The following is a 17,585-nucleotide window of genomic DNA, read 5'->3' on the forward strand; positions in this document are numbered from 1 at the left end:
ACACTACAGTATGAGCCAGAAAAAAAACCCCAACAATCAAATGATCCCCCTTTGAGCAAGCACTAGGCAACAATGGGGAGGAAAAACTCCCTTTAGGAAGAAACCTCCAGCAGAACCAGGCTCAAGCAGGGGCGGACATCTGCTGCGACCGGTTGGGGGTGATGAAAAGAGAATATAGGGAGACAAGATGAAGTATACTTCTAAAGGCCAATTAGATTGTTTTTGAATAAATTATTAAATGCTTCAAGATCTTAAAAGAAGCATGGTAGTGGGGAAAAAGTCATAAAAGCTTTTCCCACTGCTCGAAAGAACGTAGAACCTCTAGACTTCTGTGCTTGCGTGAGTAAGACCTCAAGAACAACTTTCTGGTGAGCCAGAAGAATTTCATAAAAACTTGAATCTTCTGATATCAGTGCAGAATGCAAAAGCTCATCTGGAGAGCCAAACTCCTTGATGAGGGCTTCACTCATTTTCTTGATAATCTGATGCATGTTTTTCTTAAGAGCGCTCAGATATTCTGTGCTTGTGAAGCTATCTACAACCACATCTGTAAGACATCTGATGACAGCTTTGATTTTGTCAAAAATGCTTTTTGTGTGGAATATGCATTTCTTGAGGATCTTCATGATCAGACAAGAAATGCAGTCACTGACAATTCTCTCAGCAGCAAGAAGTGATATCAAACTTTTAGGGGGTTCCTCCTGTAAGTTCTTAGAGGTTGATGGCTGACTTTGACCTTCTGTAGGCCCAGTGTCAGTGATTGGTTCAGGCTCAGGGCTTTGTTCTGGAGGCTGGTCCTGCTCTAGTACACTTCACACAGGAGTTTCATTTTTGGAAGGAGAAGCTGGACTTGACTGTGGTTCACACAGTCTGTCACTTTCTTTTTCCTCTGTTGGGGTCAGTGCTCTTAAAATCACATCCTGGATGTTTTCCATGGCATCAGAAACTTTTCACTTTGGACAGTTTGATCCAAAGCATCATTCTCTAACCACAGAAGAATGTTTTGCAAGAACTTTCACACATAGTCTTCAACAGTCATGTAGACGACTTCAAAAGAAAAGGGTAACTCATCTGTTTGCTCTGGAGACCTAGAGATTACCGTGTCTGAAAGATTTCTTCCCGGTAGCATCATAGGGATTAAATATCTTTGACTCAACTGGAGGTAGTCATACATATCTGTCAACTCCCTGTGAAAAGTCTCAATTTCAGCACTTGTCATTATGTTCTCCAGGGGTTTCTGGATAAGGTTAAGGTGCTCTGCCCGGGTCAGTTTATTAAACAGTTGATCAAGATTAGGTTTGATGGTGTTAAAATTGTGTTAAAATCAAGTTATTCATACACACACATTCACAATCAACAAAGACCAAAGCACGAGTCCGCTCAAATTAATGTAGTTTCTAAGTTAATACATCTGCGTCCCATAAGGAAAGAATAAAAACATCAGCAAAGCTTTTTTTCAAATCTTCTCTTCCTCTTGTAGTGGACATCGGATCTTGCTTAAAGACCAAGTTATGTGATGTAATCCTGCGGAGCGAGAGAGGAGATGGAACTAAAGTTCTGGGCCTTGTTTCCCCCGACCGAACGGTCCGTCCTAGTAATCCTTCCGTCTGAAGATGGCGGAGTATGGAAACCTTGTCCGAAGGGCTTTGGGGCAGATAGGAGGTCATGGAGGAGTCCGGGGGTTTTTGCTCCAGCTGTTCAGGTGAGTTTAACAAGATGTGTGTGCCGTCTGCGTTTATCCGCTCGAGGTGAAAGATAAGCGTTAAATATGGCAGAAAAGAAGCGGGGGTTTGGAGAGCTAGCTGAAGTTAGCATGCTGTAAAGGACTCCTGATTAGCTGGACATTAAGAAAATGGTGTAAAGTCCATTAAAGGGCTTGAGGAAATATGTGAAAACTATCAAAACGTTAGGACTTTAAAGGTGATTCGTTTTCAAAAATAAGGTTATGTAAATGCTACATGTTGTGTTTATGAACTGCAAGTTTTGGAGGAACTAACATCTGTCTTCCTGTTTTATTGGCAGAGTGAATGATATAAAAACGGGCACACTGGTCGGTGTGGATAAATATGGAAATAAATACTATGAGGACACGAAGCATTACTTCTTCGGTGAGTCAAATTCATTTCAGAGCCCTATAGTGACTGTTTCACGTCTCAATATCCACAAATCTTTCTGTTATCTGGTTTCACTCATCCTAATGTTAGCAATCAGGGTAGCTGAAGGTGGGTATCAACTCGATAAATCAATCTGGGATTTACTGATCCAGCCGTGATCTTTCCACATTTCTTTATATTTTACAAGGAAAATGAAAATTAGGTGCAGCGATTTATTGCAACATGTGCAAACATACATGGAAATGTACTTTCTCTGCTTTGTCTTATATACAATTCTAATTCTAATGTTTAATGTGACCACCATCATTCTTTAACACAGCCTGAACTCTCTCAGGTGAGCTTTCTTGTAATGTTTTTAAGTAGTCTTCAGGAATAGCTCTCCAGCTTTTTGAAGGACACTCAAAGCTCTTGTTTGGATGTTTGCTGCCTTTAGATGGTCCCACACCGCTTCAATAATGTTAAAGTTTGAGCTCTAGGGAGGCCAGTCCATGGCTGATAGTGCTCCATTGGGTGTCTTTCTATCCAGGTACGCTTTTACTGCATTGGCAGCGTGCTTGGATCAATGTCATGCAGCAACACGAAGCTCCTGTCAGTCAGATTTCTTCCAGATGATATTGCATGGTGGTCATGGCCGCAAACCATGACAGAGCCTCTACCATGTTTTACAGATGGTTGTACACGCTCACGATTGTCTTCCTCTCCTGACCTTATTCCATCAGACCTTTTCCACTGATTTTCAGTCTAGTTCTTATGTAATTTGGCATACCCCAGCCTTTTCTCCCTCCCTTCCTTAAGAATGGCTTCTTGACAGTCACCTTTCCACTGAGACCATTACTGGTGAGGTCTCAGTGATTCAGTGAGGTTTTCAGATGATCAGCTGAAGCACCAGATGCATCTCTCAGTTCTTTGTCACATCTTATATTTCTTAAGAATGTGGCCTTCAGATACTGTTTATCTGGTGTAGATAGTTTTTAGGCCTGCCACTTCTTTTTTTTCTCACCCACACCCAGTTTCCTCAGACCTTTTAAGGACACACTGCACATCATGGTGAGATATGCCAAGTTTTTATCTAATAGCTCTTTGGGAGTCACTTTGTTGGTGGAAAAATACTAAGAGGATGAGGAGGTTGGGGAGAGGAAGGTCTGTGTGTCTGTGCTTAGACTGCTGCCCCCATGACTCAAACAGTACATTTATGACGATTTAATTTGTTTGATTCCAGGAGGGAATGCTGGTCAGAATGCAGGCTGTGTATCTACAATTTTTAATCAGTATCACAACTCAGAGTAATGTATATTCCAGTAAATGAATGATTAGATGTGAGCGGCTCTGTTGTGTTTAAAAAAATAAAAAATAAAAATGCCAGCACTGATGTCCGAGAGATCTTCCAGAAATAGTGATGCTGATTTACAGAGAACTGAGAATCTGTCCAAAGTCATTGAAGAGGAAGAGAAGTGAACCATCTTGGCAACACTGAAAATTCAGGGTTAAACCTGAATTTGACCTTGGTAATTCCCTAATCCTGCTCCATAGCACAGACATTATGTCAATGGTGACCTGTCTATGGTTAGAGGAAGGATTTAAGTTCAGCTTAAGTCAACTGCCTTTGACAGAAAAAAAAATAGTAAAGCCAAAGTAAATTAAACTTCAGGCCTTTGATGGGTCTCCAGCAACCTGTAGGATGTTAGGAGGTTAAGTATAATTTAGGATAAATTGAAATGCTCCTTCAAAGAAAATCCCTGGTCTCAGTTTGTGTTTTGTCTTTGTGCGATCAGGACGTCACCGCTGGGTGATCTACACCACAGAGATGAACGGGAAGAGGACCCTGTGGGAGGTGGACGGCAGCATGGTGCCAGCTGAATGGTGCGGCTTTTATAATGGAGTCAAATAGGGTCTGGAATCAGTTAAAAAACTCAAAAGGAAATGTAGAAAACCAATAATATACATTTTTATTGTTAGAAAGTGTACATAATATATAATTGTATATATAATTTTCCAGTAATCCAAATTATGTTTAGTATTTACTGTAAAGAATAATGCTTTGTGCAAAAGAAAGAACTAATATGAGATGGTGAAAGAGGCGTCTTTTTTTTAAGACTTAGATCATTTAAAAGCTGGTGTTGTTTAAGCCTCATTCTGTGCACTCTTCAGGCATCGCTGGCTGCACTGCATTACCGACGACCCCCCTACCACACATCCTCCAGAGCCCAAGAAGTTCCTGGCTGAGATTCACCAGTTCAACGTGAGCGGCACCCCGCAGCAGTACGTGCCCTATTCCACCACCCGCAAGAAGATCCACGAGTGGGTTCCCCCCAAAGCCGGAGCTCAGTGAGCTTATCATCATCCACACTGTAAATTATGGTTCCTTTCCTGTATCCCTGTCGTAAATAAAACCTCTACACCTGTGTTTGTGGTACGAGTCCTTATGTGAAAGGGTTTTCACTTTTTTATTGAAAGCTTGGACATCAAACACCTCTAAATTATTTAAAATCAAAAACATCACGTATGTAGTGTAATGGCTTTGGTGATGTTCTACAAATAGAAATGATTTTAGATGCTGTTCAAAGAAGATGGAGAACCTTGGAGTTTATTGATGTTTTAAGCTTTGAAAACCCCACACACTGCTACACCACTAATGCCACCAGCCCTGTACTGTTGGTACAATACAGGATTCATGCTTTCATATTTACACAAAATTCTGACCCTATGTTGCAGCAGCAATAAAAACTAATCAGAAAAGATGTTTTTTCCAAATGTATGTTGTCCAAATTTGTCACCTTAGTTTCCTGTTCTTAGATGATGACAATTCTGCTGTTGTAGCCAATCTGCTTCAAGGTTTCAGATGCTCTTCTGCATATTTTGGTAATAAGAGATTTTTTTAGTTACTTTTTGCTTCCTACCAGCTAAAAACAGCCTGGCCAGTTTCCTCTGGGGCATTTTCTCCAAGAGAACTTGATATTTTCTCTGTAAACTGTAGAGTTTTTGTGGGATCAGCAGTTTCTGATATCCTCTGAGCAGCACCAACAACCATGCCACATTTAAAGCTACCTAAATCACCTTTTTTTTCATTCCGATGCTCCTGCTTCGGCAGGTCGTCTGAACCATGTCTACATGCCTCAAGTACACTGAGTTGAGCTGCCACGTGATTGGCCAATGAGATATATAAACTCCAGTATCCAACAGGTGTGGTTCTTCACAGGCTGAGCAATGTGTAAAATACAAATAAAGCTAGTAAGTTTATCGCACTTTATGGGCTTTTCCTTTGAATTGAACATTTTTCCTTTTTTTTTTTTTTTTAATCAGTGCACATCAGGTGAAAACACCTCTTTGGTTATTTTAAGCTTTTCATAGATGCTCAGATAGTTTTGTAATTCCACTAAATTGGCTTTTGCATTGCAGAAAAACTCATTCACAAAGGTGTAACAGAAAGAGAGAGGAAAAAGATCAATTAAATCCAAACAGACTAAAACTCAAACACTGGACAGGAAGTCGAGACCAGGACTGCATGAGTAAACTGGAAGCACTGTGTGTCTGTTGTGTGTGCGTGTTAATTAGTGCAGGATTAGGCTGAGCTGGAGGAAAGTTGCAGCCTGCAGCATTTCACACTGAGATATGCAGAGATCCTCTCAAGTGCCCGACTAAAACCCGCACTGATGGTAACTCAGTGCCACACTCCCTGTGAAAGTCAAGACCAGCCCAGAGCTCTCTGCAGGACTGCACACTGACAGGTACGTCTGTCTTTTATTATTTACACAGTCTGAGTATCTGAGCATTTCCACACGTCCCTTTTCACTCCAACATAGGTTGCGTCTTTTCATTGGTGTCCGCTTTGCAAAAATGATGTGCAGCATTTTACAGTCTGTTTGCATCATTTATTAAAAATATAACTAGTTTGGAACAGTCAGTGGGTTTTTTTAGCACCTCTTTGTATATTTATACAAAAACAACTATGAATGTTTTTTTTTCCAAAAAATCATACAAATAATCATATAATCATAATCATACCAAAAATGTCATTATGATCTGACAGCTGTTTGTTATGCTGTGAAAAGAAGAAAAATGTTCATTGTTAAACAAGAAAATGTGGCAGCAGCAAAAGGGTTTTCTTTTTTTTTTTTTTTTATTTTATTTTAAAACGCTTTAAAATATACTTTTTGGGGGTAATTTCCTTTATGCTAAAGTAGTTTAAAACCTTCCAAAAATTAAGTAAAATGATCAGAATGAGAAGAAATAACATCTATGAGATCATGTCCAAAACTTCTATACTTTGTTGAAGAGATTTCAACCTGAAGCTGAACTAGCGCCAGTCTGTACCTTTGTTTAATACCAATTTGAACCACAAGGGGGCACAGGGATTGAACAAAACCTGTATTTCACCAGGGGAGGTATGTGGCAAAAAGCAACGCTTTTAGAAAAAAATAGGGGTAGCTAAAACAAGAATCATAAATTAAACAGTAGCACAAATCTGAGCTGAGCCCCCTGCTGGTGAAAGCACCCCTCAATTCATGATATTCCACTTGTCCAAAGTCAGGTTAGGGTGGCAGTAGGCTAAAGACAGTATTCTAGGCATCCTTCTCCTCAGCCACACTTTCCAGTGCCTCCAGGGGGATCCCGAGGCATTCCCAGGCCAAACAACTGGCAGAAGGTGCCCAACTAGGGTCTTCTCTAATTGGGCACCCAGCTGGGCATAACCAGGAAACAAAAATAATACGCAAAATATATGTTTTTTCCAACATAACTGAAAGACAGCGAATTAAAATTCTGGTGTTTATGTGAGAGTATTCAAAGCCAGTAGATCATGTTAAAATGATCTTGTTCAGTAGTTAAGACTTTGTTTTTATATATTTTTGTATTTTTTCAGCGATCCACAGCTGTTAAATGAGGAGGCTCACTGCTTCATCACTTTTTGTTCAAGGAGAACATTTAGAAGAAGATCCGTGCAGTGTAAGTGTACGCTTCAATTTATCTGTAATACAGTTTAGTGGCCAACAGGTGGAGTTGTTCCCTTTGTGTTGCCATATTGGCTCTCAGACCAGATCAGGCTCAGGGGGCTTTTTTTATCCCCTTGACTCAGCATTTCAGCAAACAACAGTCCTCTCAGAAAGGCGACTTTTCATCTAAATCTTCAAATTAATTAAGAACAAAGAGCCAGAAGTGCTTTGATGTGATAACACAGAGGCTTGAGTGGCATTTAGTGCGCTCTTCAGGCTGATTTCTACATTTCTATTCAGTGAACGGTTCATTTGTTGCTCATCTGTTCTGCCTACATCTCACGTCAGCTGATAGCTATTGTCTGATTCATCTTCTGCAAATGGAGCAGATAATCCCGTCTCTGCCTTTGTGTTTGCTGATGCAGCGCTACGCTGAAGTGGCAGCTGGTAGAAAGAGCACCAGGGAGAGTCTAAAGAGGGTCATCCTAACGCCGAGACACCCTCCTTTCTCTTCACCACCTGTCTTGCCAGCTATCATAACTCTTAAGTGTCCACAGCTTCATGCCTCCTCTTTATCGATTCCCTTTACCATCCTTCACTTTTGCCCCTCTCTCCCTCCCCGTCCTCTCCTTTTTCATCATTCACGACCGACTTTCTCCCAGGAGGGGGGTTTGACTCCTAGAGGAGCTCCCTTTTCCACTTTCTTTTAAAAAAAAATCTCTAATTTTCTAAATGTTAGCTCAACTTAGTGGGTCATAGTCATTGCCTCAGGCCTTTGATTTTTTTTATAGACCTCCCCTCTCCTTTGGCTTTTAAAATGTCCCAGTTCTGCCCACTTCCTCATGACTGATACTGCACACATGAAGGAGAAATTCAAAGCTTGACTGAGAAATGTTTTGTTAATGTTTCTCCCCCCGCAGCCTTGAAGAGATCACCTGTCAGTCACTGGCATCCCCTCCCTTGGTTTTCTATAGCGAGATCACAATCCCTTTTCTCTTTGTTCATCATGTGTGTTTGCTTTGGAAAAGCACAGGTCTGTTAATGCTGCAGGTCTACTATTGTTTTTCAATATATCAAGACTTTTTGCCATAATTTATAAGTGCTGCAGTTCCTGAAATGCACCTAAATGAGAGGCTGAAAGAGTTTTCATTGAGGATACCTGCCAGGTTTTAACTAAAGTTCCTTAGCGGACCCAAGTGCAGGGCTTCACTTAGGGGTAAAGGCATCAGAGTAAATGTTAACTTATGAAAAAGTAACAGAAAAAAATGAGGAGGATCTACAGAAAACTCCAAATGTACACCATCAGGAAAATGACAAAACTCCAAAACAAGAATGAGCAGGAAAATTAAGTTACTAAGAGCAGAGAGTTAGGGAAGGCAAGAGAAGAGGAAATACTATATTCTAATTATCCAGAAAAGACTCCACCTTTTGGCCAGCGGCAGATGGGATAGGCTTCCTGACCCTGAATTTGATAAGGAGAAAATGGATGGATGGGCAAAGGGGAGGTCGAAGAAAAAGCAGTTACCAAAATAAAACAGGAAGTAGAAACGATGAAGACAACGATAAGACAGAGGGACTCTGTAGACACTAGCAAAATATGAACATGGAGACAAAAGAAAGGAGGTCAGTACACTAAACATGCTTACCTGTCTCTAGTTGATATGACCACTCTTACTGACATCACACAGGGCCAAGAGTAGAAAAAAAACTCTCTTAAATCAAGCATTCTGAACTTTAAACTGACCTCATTATTTGAAACATTTGTCCTTGAATCCTCTCATTACCCATGAGCACTCTGATGGTGTCATGGTCCTGGGTCTGGTGATCCAGTGTTTATGTTTTTGATTATTCATATACTGAATTTGGGGGATTTCTAGTATTTAGGTTTTGTTTCTATCGCTCCCTTGTGTGCTCTGTGTTGCATCTAGTTTTTCTGGTTTCCTGTTTTACTTTGACAGTCCTGCATTCTGTTTTGCTTCCTCCCTGTCTTGTGTGTGTCTGTATGTGTGATTAGTCCCAGAGTGTTCCCTCGTTACCCTCTTGTATATTTAGTCCTCTGTCTTCTTCTGTCTGTAATCGTTTTTTTTGCATTTCCTCTGCTTTTGTTCCCCTTGTGTTTCCAGGTTTTTAGGTTTCTTGTTTCTTGTTAAGGTTTCATGTAGTGTTTAGTTTTCCCAGTATAGGTTTTGTTAGCTCTGTGTTAGTCAGTCTTTGCTTTCTGTTAATGCCCACCTCAATCTCCGTTGTCTGCATTTGGGTCCGCACTCCCTCATCTCCATGCCGTGTTTCTTTAGCAGAGGTGACAGATGGATGCATCATGGCCAACTTGGGGTTCAGTGTTTTGCCCAGGGATACAAGGGATCAAATTTCTGACCTCCCACTCAGTAGATGGTAGATGACCCTGTGCAGCTCCTGAACCACAGCCACAACCTGGCAGCACATGTATGAGAGAAAACGAGGTACAGAATAATAGGACTCCTGTAAAGGTTGTGTTGAGAGCACACAACTTGGAAAGTATTTCCTTCTGCCTGAAAAGCAGTGCTTGGTACTTGTGTGTCATGACCTCAATTTCTAGTCTCTGAGAAATGTGAAACTGCATGTCCATGTTTTTTCAAATAAATAAAAAGGTTCATATTTGCAGAAGGACATTTTGTTCCAGATAGTACCAAAATCAAATATAACTGCTAATCAACTGTTTGGCTTAATAATTGTAATAAATGTCACTTAAATAGACATTGCAATGCTGCTGAGTTGTTTTAATGAACATTTTGCGATCTAGTGAGCAGTTTTAGTAAAAACTACTGTGTATTTTTCTTAGTAATGAAGCAGCATGCTCCTCAGTGAAGCTTGGTTCATTATAATAGCAGCAGAGCTTCACAGACACAGTGGAATAAAGTCTCTGGATTATGTGGGAAATTGTTCTGTGTTGCTTCTATGCACAGCCTTTGAGCAGCTTTAATGTTTTAGCTGTTTACCGTCACCTGGGAGCAGTGTGACAAAAAACAGGTGTGTGGGCTGCTTGGTGTCCTTGGTGAACTGCACACAAGCATATTTGCGCCCTCATGCCCCTTTGCACAGACTCAAAATGACCCAATTGATCATAAAGCAAGCAATAAGCAGTAACCTCAGACCAAGAAAAAATAAGGCAATGCAAAAGTGCCAAAATCTGCAGTTCCTTCAGTGGCCACTTGAGGCTTACTCCAGAAGCAAGTCTCTACACAGGAGAAATAAACACGAAATATAAAAAGGTCTACAGCCTGGTAACAAAAACGGCCTCTGTGGATAACTTCCCTTTTCAAAACAACTCTGCTGTGGGTTATGTAAGTTAACTGACAGGTGTATCTGCACAGATTACCTGACTAATATTAAGTTTTGGTGAAATACTAGTATTTCATTGGTCTGTTAGCACAGGTTAGCAGATAATGTATCTATAATATCTATGTCGTTGTGTCCAGTTTAGTAGTTACTGGCTGGCAGGTGAGGTGCCAGAACAACTGAAGGAACAGTGATGGAGAGCGGACAGGCAGGTGTGTTTCAGGAAGGTATTCCTTCTTGCAGGTTTGGCGTTCAACTTGACAGTTCCACTAAATGCCAGGATTGTGACACTTTGCAAGAGTCAACCTTGCAAGAGTTAGCTCCTTCATCCATATACAAAATCACCTGCCTCCAAAAAAGCATCAAAATTCAAACTTTTAGCCTTTTAAATGCACTGGATGACACATTTGCAGCTGCCTTCATCTTTTACATTGTCTATGGTGGTAAATCTTTACTGAACCAATCAGCACACATGTAAATGCATATTTTATATATTTATTACTCGTGCTATTTTGCAAGTGCCCCCTAATGCACCCTCAACTGAATTGCTCCAATATCTGTACAAATAGGGAAGTAGATTGGCTCACTTTTATTGGCTCATGGTTGAGCCAATCAGCCAGTGCGTAACGTCAGGGCGGTTACTCTCCTCTTTTATAAACAGTTCATGCTCTGGACGTAATACTGAGTGCATTAAATCATTGTCCGTTTACACTGAGGAAAAGTGTCACCAGTGTCATCGTTTAAAGGTATTTAGAAGGATATGAGGATTACAGCCCTGAGACATTAGCAAGCAGATATTACTAAAATTACTCACTCTTCAGTGGAATTGTTAATAATAACAATAAAGAGATAATAAATAAGCCCTGTTTATTATCCTCTATGTGTGTAGTTTGAGTGGGAGCGGGTGCAAAGTCCAGCTTTGAATTTGGACACACACACACACACACACACACACACACACACACACACACAGAGGCTGTTATCTGACGCTGCAGATTAGCAGTGCTGTCAGAGTCTCTGTCCTGTAGAGTGCGTTCACCCTCAGGGAGCAGGAGATTCCTGCATTAACTCAGCATTCCCACACTCTTTCATTCCCTTAAATCCCCCTCCCTCTCTCCAAGGCTGTCTCTATCTCAGTCCCTCCTCATCTCATAATCCTCTGCTTCTTCCCTTTTGACTGGCAGTGGAGAATTGCTGTTGTTGTTGTTACTGTGTGCAAAGTGTGTCCCGGACGGTGGAGGGTGGCCGATAAGGATCTGGACAATTCCTACTCAGGCTCCCTCATGCCTTTTAAGGTGGTCTTTCCGCCTGAAAGGCACAAGTGTGTGAGGAGAGTAAAAGAACAGGGCAGCTCAGAAGGAGTGAGTGCAGTGCTGGTGGAGGTCTGACAGCTCTGCTGAGACAGGAAGCACTAGATTTCACAATAAGACGGTTGCATTGCACACAGAAGTCGACAGACAGGCACACACACTACTGCCTCCTCTTAGAGGGGAGTTGTGAAACTTCAAAGAGCCAGACAGAGCTCTGTGATGATTTCAGAGGTCTCCTGAAAAACACGGTGGAATGCACTTTGACCTCAGGGTGTGAGGAAGAGGAGACATGAGGAAGAACTACAGCGATATTCCACTCATCTATGTGACAGAGGTAGCTTTTGAACTTTATTTCACTCTAAAATCTGATTGAATGTTGATTATCTTGTCATCGGCTTGATGAGAGATGAAAAAGTCGCTTCTTTTTTCGTTTACGTGAAGTCACCTGCAGTCACTTTATATTCACAGCAGCTCAGTCACACAAAGACAAAAGCATTAATTTATGAATGAAATGTGCTCTGATGTATAGTAAGAACTTGATATTCCTATAGGCAGGGGAAGAGATTTTGCTCTGATTAGATAATACATTCATAAAACAGGACTACAAAGAAGATTTTTTGATCTTATGCTGTGTTGTGATTACATTAGCATTTGCCACTATACATAACTGAGGAAGGTGATTTTTAATAGTTTGAGGTCGAGTCAGACAAGTTTCACCACGTTTCTCTCTGAGCATCGACGTGTGATTGGCCTTTGGAGCTTGAATAACATCTGAGGAATGCCTACACCAAAACAGAGGCCATGCACACCTATTAAAACTGCCTGGGCTGTTTTTATTTTCTCTTTCTTTCTTTCATGATTGTTCTAAAAGAAGTCAACCGTGAAGTTTTCTGTTTCTGTTCCTCCTTTCTCTATCTGTCCATCACAATCTCATCTGCTCTATCAAAATGTCCGGTTGCTGAACTCTGTGTCTGAGAGAAAAGCGTCCCAGAGCGTATCCCTGGAAGGGCGCTGTGCTTTTGGCTGCTTTTATTGTGCTGACACTGTGTGTTTTATGTGCGCACATGCATTATGTGCCTCATTGTGTCAGTATATGCACAACACAAATGCCTTTAAAAAAAAAAAAGATCTTATGTAACCACTTCCACCACAATGAGCCTCTTCCTGTCCTGTCAGGCTAACAGCCTTCATCAGATGACCAACAAGGAAACAGTAGAGGGAAGAAGCTGGTAGTTTTTATCTGTCATTCTCCTCAAGGTCTCAGCGCTGCAAAAACCTTCAGCAACAAGTCTATAATCAGCTGTCGCCTGTGTTTTCACAACTTATGCATGCGTGATATGTTGTCAAACCCTCTGTGTGCAGTATGTGTGCGAAGCCTGAGAAATGTAGACACTTCCATCCGTTTACCATGGTAACCAGCAGCATTCAAGACCTTCATCTCAGTGCTTCGTCTTGTCTTCCTCCTGCTCTCTCGCTGTGTTTTAACCCCATAACAGAGGGAACATCTCAGAGGACACCATAGCAAGAAATATCTTTTTAACCTTCATCCTTACTTGCACTTAAAGCAACACTATGTAGCTTTTGTTGTGTGGGGGCAACAGCACCCTCTGTGGCCAAATGTGGTAATTACATGAATGCTTGCGTTATAGTCCAGAATAAATGGGGAACAGACTTGTAATCTAAAAAATATGAATTTGTTTTTTTTGTCTTCCTCTGATTAATTTTTAATAGAAAGAATTGAAACAATATATGCAGTTTGGACATTTATTGGTTTTTGTAGTAGAGATAACTTTAGTTGTAGTAGAATACCTTTAAGTTTTAAGGACATCACTTCATGGGTGTGAAATGAGCTGCAATCGAAAATATCTAGCAGCAGCCTCCTGATCACACCACCTTCAACCACCAACTAACTGCTTCTCTCATGTGGTTTGACTTGAACCATCTGTTTTAGTTACCATTTCTTGAGGGCTGTAATTAACCAAGTATGTCTAAAATCCCATAACCCTGCCAATCATCTTACAGTCATGATAAAAAGAAGTACACCATCTGTCAGTTCTAAGGTTTTACTTATCAGGATATAATTTTTTAAAATGTATTTGGTCGATATCAGGTCTCAAAATTTGTTAAACACAACCTGAAAGGAGCAAAAACACAAGAAATACTACAATGTGGCAGTATTTATTTTTTTAGCAGGAATACCTTGAAGTAACTTGAAGTAGTCGTTCTCTGTATGATCTTATCCATCTCACATTGTTGTTGGGGAGTTTTGGCCCACTTTTCTTTATAATGTTGATTCACTTCATTGAGATTTGTAGGTTTTTGTTTATGTACAGCACTCTCAAGGTCCGACCACAGCGTTTCAATTAGATCTGACGTTAGATTTACTGCTGTGTTTGTGATCATTGTTCTGCAGAATGACCTAATTATTGCCAATCTTAATCTGGTCTCACATTTGTCTCTAGAGTACTTTGGTTTACAGAGGACTTCATAGTTGACTCAGTGAAGTCCTGTGGCTAAAAAACAAGCCCAAATCATCACATCACCCCTCCACCACCGTGATTCACTGTTGGTATAGTCCATTATGGCCAAACATCTCCAGTTTGGTCTCGGCTTCCTACAGGAATTTTGTGTTCAGATGCAGCTTTGCAAACATAAGCCGTGCTACCATTTCTTTATAGTGAGAAGAGGCTTCCTCCTGGAAACCCTTCCACAGAAGCCATACTTGTTCAGTCTTTTTCTAATTGAACTTTAACCCAACCTGTAGAGTCTGAGATGTATCTCTTGGGTTTTTTTTGCAGTTGCATGGTCTGATGTTGTTGTTGTTGTTATGAATTTGTTGGAACCTCCACTCCTGGGAAGATTGCGGCACACCTGAATGCTGAATGGCGGGGTGAGGGGCGGGTCTATGAACATAAGTACAATAAAGCAATCTAGCCATTTGATAACACTTGAATAAAACATTATCAAATGATGTTTTATTCAAGTAAATTGAATAAAAGACCATTTTTATTCAGTATTTCAGTAAATTAAACCCTACATAAAAATTTTGTTAAATTTTATTTATACAGGGCTAAATCACAACAACATGTCTCAAGGCACTTTATGTTGTAAGGTAAAGACCCTACAATAATACAAAGAAAACTGAAAAAAACCCCAACAATCATATGACTCCCTATGAGCAATCGCTTTGGCAACAATGGGAAAGAAAAACTCCCTTTTAACAGGAAGAAACCTCCATCAGAACCAGGCTCAGGAAGGGGCGACTGGTTGGGGGTGAGTGGATGAAGACAGGACAAAGACATGCTGTGGAAGAGAGACAGAGATTAATAATAGCAAATAATTAAATGCAGTGAGGTGTATAGGAAAGATTTCTGTATTGCCACCCAGTAGATGCCAATATGTTATATGTTCTCAGATTAATGAAAAGGAGCGCACGTCTAAAACTTTTAAGCATGGCAGTAACGTTTCATACATTACCAAGTAACTACAAAAGCATGCAGCACTGCAGTGTTTTTCAGATAAAGCTGTTTAGTGTGTTGTTTCCACAAATATGAAGTCAGACAGTCAGACAGGCAGGCATGGACACGGCAGCACCGAGGAGAAAAGACTTTGAGCCAAATGACTATTCAGCCGTCTGCGGCTGTCAGTATAACTCCCTCTGACCGGACTCCACAGGCAGTTTTTCATGTTTCCTGACCATCTTTCCAAAGTCGCTGCCATCAGAAATTGTTTCTAAATAAATAACATTTTTTAAATTTTAAACCAAGAAGAATTATAAATATTTAGTTGTATTTGCTAGCCCAGACTTCCAGAACGAGCAGGAAGAACTGCAGAAACTGTATTAAAAAATAACATTATTGTACAATAGCATTGCTATTTCTGCCTCCAGAAATACATGCATTTAACCAACCAGTACGGCAGCTGTATATATCTGTGTATATATAATTGTGCATGCACACAGTCACAGACTCACATAAACATTTATGTCAGAGTTTATGTCAAAGCGAGGAGAAAATGCCAGGAGGTGGCCCAAAAACACCCTACACCTGCAGGCCCAAACCTCTACGTGTGTGATATAATGAAGTAAATCCACCTGATGGTTTCAGGGGTGTGCTTTATTTGTGTTGTACACTAACAGGTGCCTAATTCATAAGGCACCATATTTCTAAGTGTACAGATGACTCAGTAATTGTGTTTCTGCTGAGCAATAAAGACCCTGCAGGGGTTTCAGAGTGGTGTAGGGCCGCTTCTTGGATATTAATGCAACAAAAATGAAAGAGATGCTCGTAGATATTATGATTCTCTCGCTTGTTGAGTTTGAGCAGTAGTACAAATGCTGTCACGCTGCGGTTGATAGCAAGTTGACCTTTGAGCTTCAGGTGGTTCTTTGAGGTTTTTAATGACGGCGCCTTCATGAGATTGTTTTATTATTGTTTTAACATCAAAAACACAAACAGACCTGCAGGCTGATTGACCTCCTTCTATATCAGCTTAGGACTTTGAACAAGACCCAGTCAATCCATGCTGATGCCAGCCTACAGACAGGAAAGCCAACCAGCAGGTTAATCACAGAGGCCACTGGACTTTAAACAATGCTTCTTATGTCTGTGCAGTTATTGCGCCTTTATTCTCCTGATTCATCAAGAATCAAGCTTATGGTTGCCAGTTATGGGCATTCGAAGCTGTATGATTCAACTTCACAAAGATAAAGTTTTGAAAAAGTGAGTAAAATCATCATCTTCAGAAAATATGTGGAATTGTTTCCTTCCTGTAGTTCCACAATGTATCGGGTAAAATCGAGCCACAAGTCATGAAGCACAAAGATGCCTCTTGATATCACATTTACAATTTGATGATTTGAATTTGCAAAAACAAGACAAAGGAGCTGAAGGACGGATGAATGCTTTTGTGTCCTCACACCTTGACTGTTTTAATTCATTATACTCTCACCATAATGCTGTTTCCAGCACATGCCACCTGGAACAAATTCGGTTTGTTGTGAAGGACAAGCTGAAGGTTTTTGGCATAATTTAGTTCTGCTTTCTCCTCAGATAACATCGAAACACTTTCAGATACAGTTATCTCTTATCAAAGTGTTACAGTTTCCGTTCTGAATTTCAGTGTTGTGGGATGATTTCCTTTTATTTAATTCTATTTATAGTCTTTGTTTGGCAGTACGGTGCAGAGAGTAGACAAGAAAGCAAGGAGAAAGTGGGGCTATTGTGGGGGAAGACTTGAATACATGCAACTACTCCAACCTTTGGTATTTGGAGCACCATAAGCTCAACCAAGTGAGCTTATGGTGACGACAAGGAACCCTGGTCATGAATCGTCCATGAATTGCCACCTTAAAAAGATGGAGAGGTTTATGTATCCCCCTGAGGCCTATTTGCCCCAGTAGGGCCTCCCAGGGCAAAGTGGTTCCAGGTGAAGGGTCAAAGTCTGATTCTTATGATTATGATCTTTATGAAGGACTCATAAATGGACGATGGTACCTCGCTGGGACTGGGGTTACAGGGTCCACACAGCCATGACTATGCTGCATCTCCTGCATGTCTGTATTGTAATTTATACTAACATCGAGGTTAAGATGCCATTAAAACCAAGTGAACAAATGGACTGAAACAACTTTTACTTCTGCTGTCTTTTAAAGATAAAAAATATAACATTTAAATTATATAAAAGAGGCTGTAATGAGATAAATAATTATTAAAGAGTACTAGTCGCACTAAAGGGCATGCTGTAGAACAAAAAAAAAACTTCTGTTCTGTTTTCATATTTAATGTTTCCATTTGCTTCAAGTCTCATTATGACTCACATTTTCCTCTCATGCTAATTACATTTTATTTTTGCACCCAGACATTTTTATAGAGTTTATTCAGCGTGTCTAGCACGTAGTGAACAAAAGCCCACATCTT

At 40.5% G+C, this 17,585-nt stretch overlaps 2 protein-coding genes and 1 long non-coding RNA gene across 4 annotated transcripts in view; all 3 read left to right on the forward strand.

Annotated features, from left to right (window-relative positions):
• The first annotated feature begins 1,544 nt into the window (after positions 1 to 1,544).
• ndufa12 (NADH:ubiquinone oxidoreductase subunit A12) lies at positions 1,545 to 4,518 on the forward strand. Its single transcript, XM_003448068.5, has 4 exons — positions 1,545 to 1,702; positions 2,023 to 2,108; positions 3,887 to 3,974; positions 4,263 to 4,518. The coding sequence occupies exons 1-4, from the start codon at positions 1,614 to 1,616 to the stop codon at positions 4,441 to 4,443; spliced, it is 444 nt and encodes a 147-aa protein (XP_003448116.1). The 5' UTR covers positions 1,545 to 1,613; the 3' UTR covers positions 4,444 to 4,518.
• A 1,004-nt stretch (positions 4,519 to 5,522) lies between these two features.
• Positions 5,523 to 9,984, forward strand: LOC109195069 (uncharacterized). 2 transcript variants are annotated; one of them, XR_002056743.2, is made up of 3 exons: positions 5,523 to 5,839; positions 6,973 to 7,055; positions 7,468 to 7,732. It is a non-coding gene; the product is annotated as an uncharacterized LOC109195069 (long non-coding RNA). The 2 variants fall into 2 exon arrangements; XR_002056742.2 differs by lacking the exon at positions 7,468 to 7,732 and adding an exon at positions 9,340 to 9,984 and having other exon boundaries at positions 5,527 to 5,839.
• Positions 9,985 to 11,549: 1,565 nt separating this feature from the next.
• LOC100689936 (transmembrane and coiled-coil domain protein 3) overlaps positions 11,550 to 17,585 on the forward strand; it is a 62,580-nt gene continuing 56,544 nt past the window's right edge. The window contains exon 1 of the mRNA XM_005475883.4: positions 11,550 to 12,001. Within this exon, the coding sequence (XP_005475940.1) occupies positions 11,957 to 12,001 (45 nt within the window). The 5' untranslated portion in view covers positions 11,550 to 11,956. The remainder of the gene's footprint in view (positions 12,002 to 17,585) is intronic.

Source organism: Oreochromis niloticus, linkage group LG17, assembly GCF_001858045.2.
Source record: "Oreochromis niloticus isolate F11D_XX linkage group LG17, O_niloticus_UMD_NMBU, whole genome shotgun sequence".
NCBI lineage: Eukaryota > Metazoa > Chordata > Actinopteri > Cichliformes > Cichlidae > Oreochromis > Oreochromis niloticus.

Bases quoted from the DNA above. Each gene is read 5' to 3' on its own strand.
- ndufa12 (XM_003448068.5), top strand. From the start codon at position 1,614: ATGGCGGAGTATGGAAACCTTGTCCGAAGGGCTTTGGGGCAGATAGGA. The intron at 1,703-2,022 runs GTGAGTTTAACA...TTTTATTGGCAG, and splicing joins TTTTTGCTCCAGCTGTTCAG to AGTGAATGATATAAAAACGG. The intron at 2,109-3,886 runs GTGAGTCAAATT...TTGTGCGATCAG, and splicing joins CACGAAGCATTACTTCTTCG to GACGTCACCGCTGGGTGATC.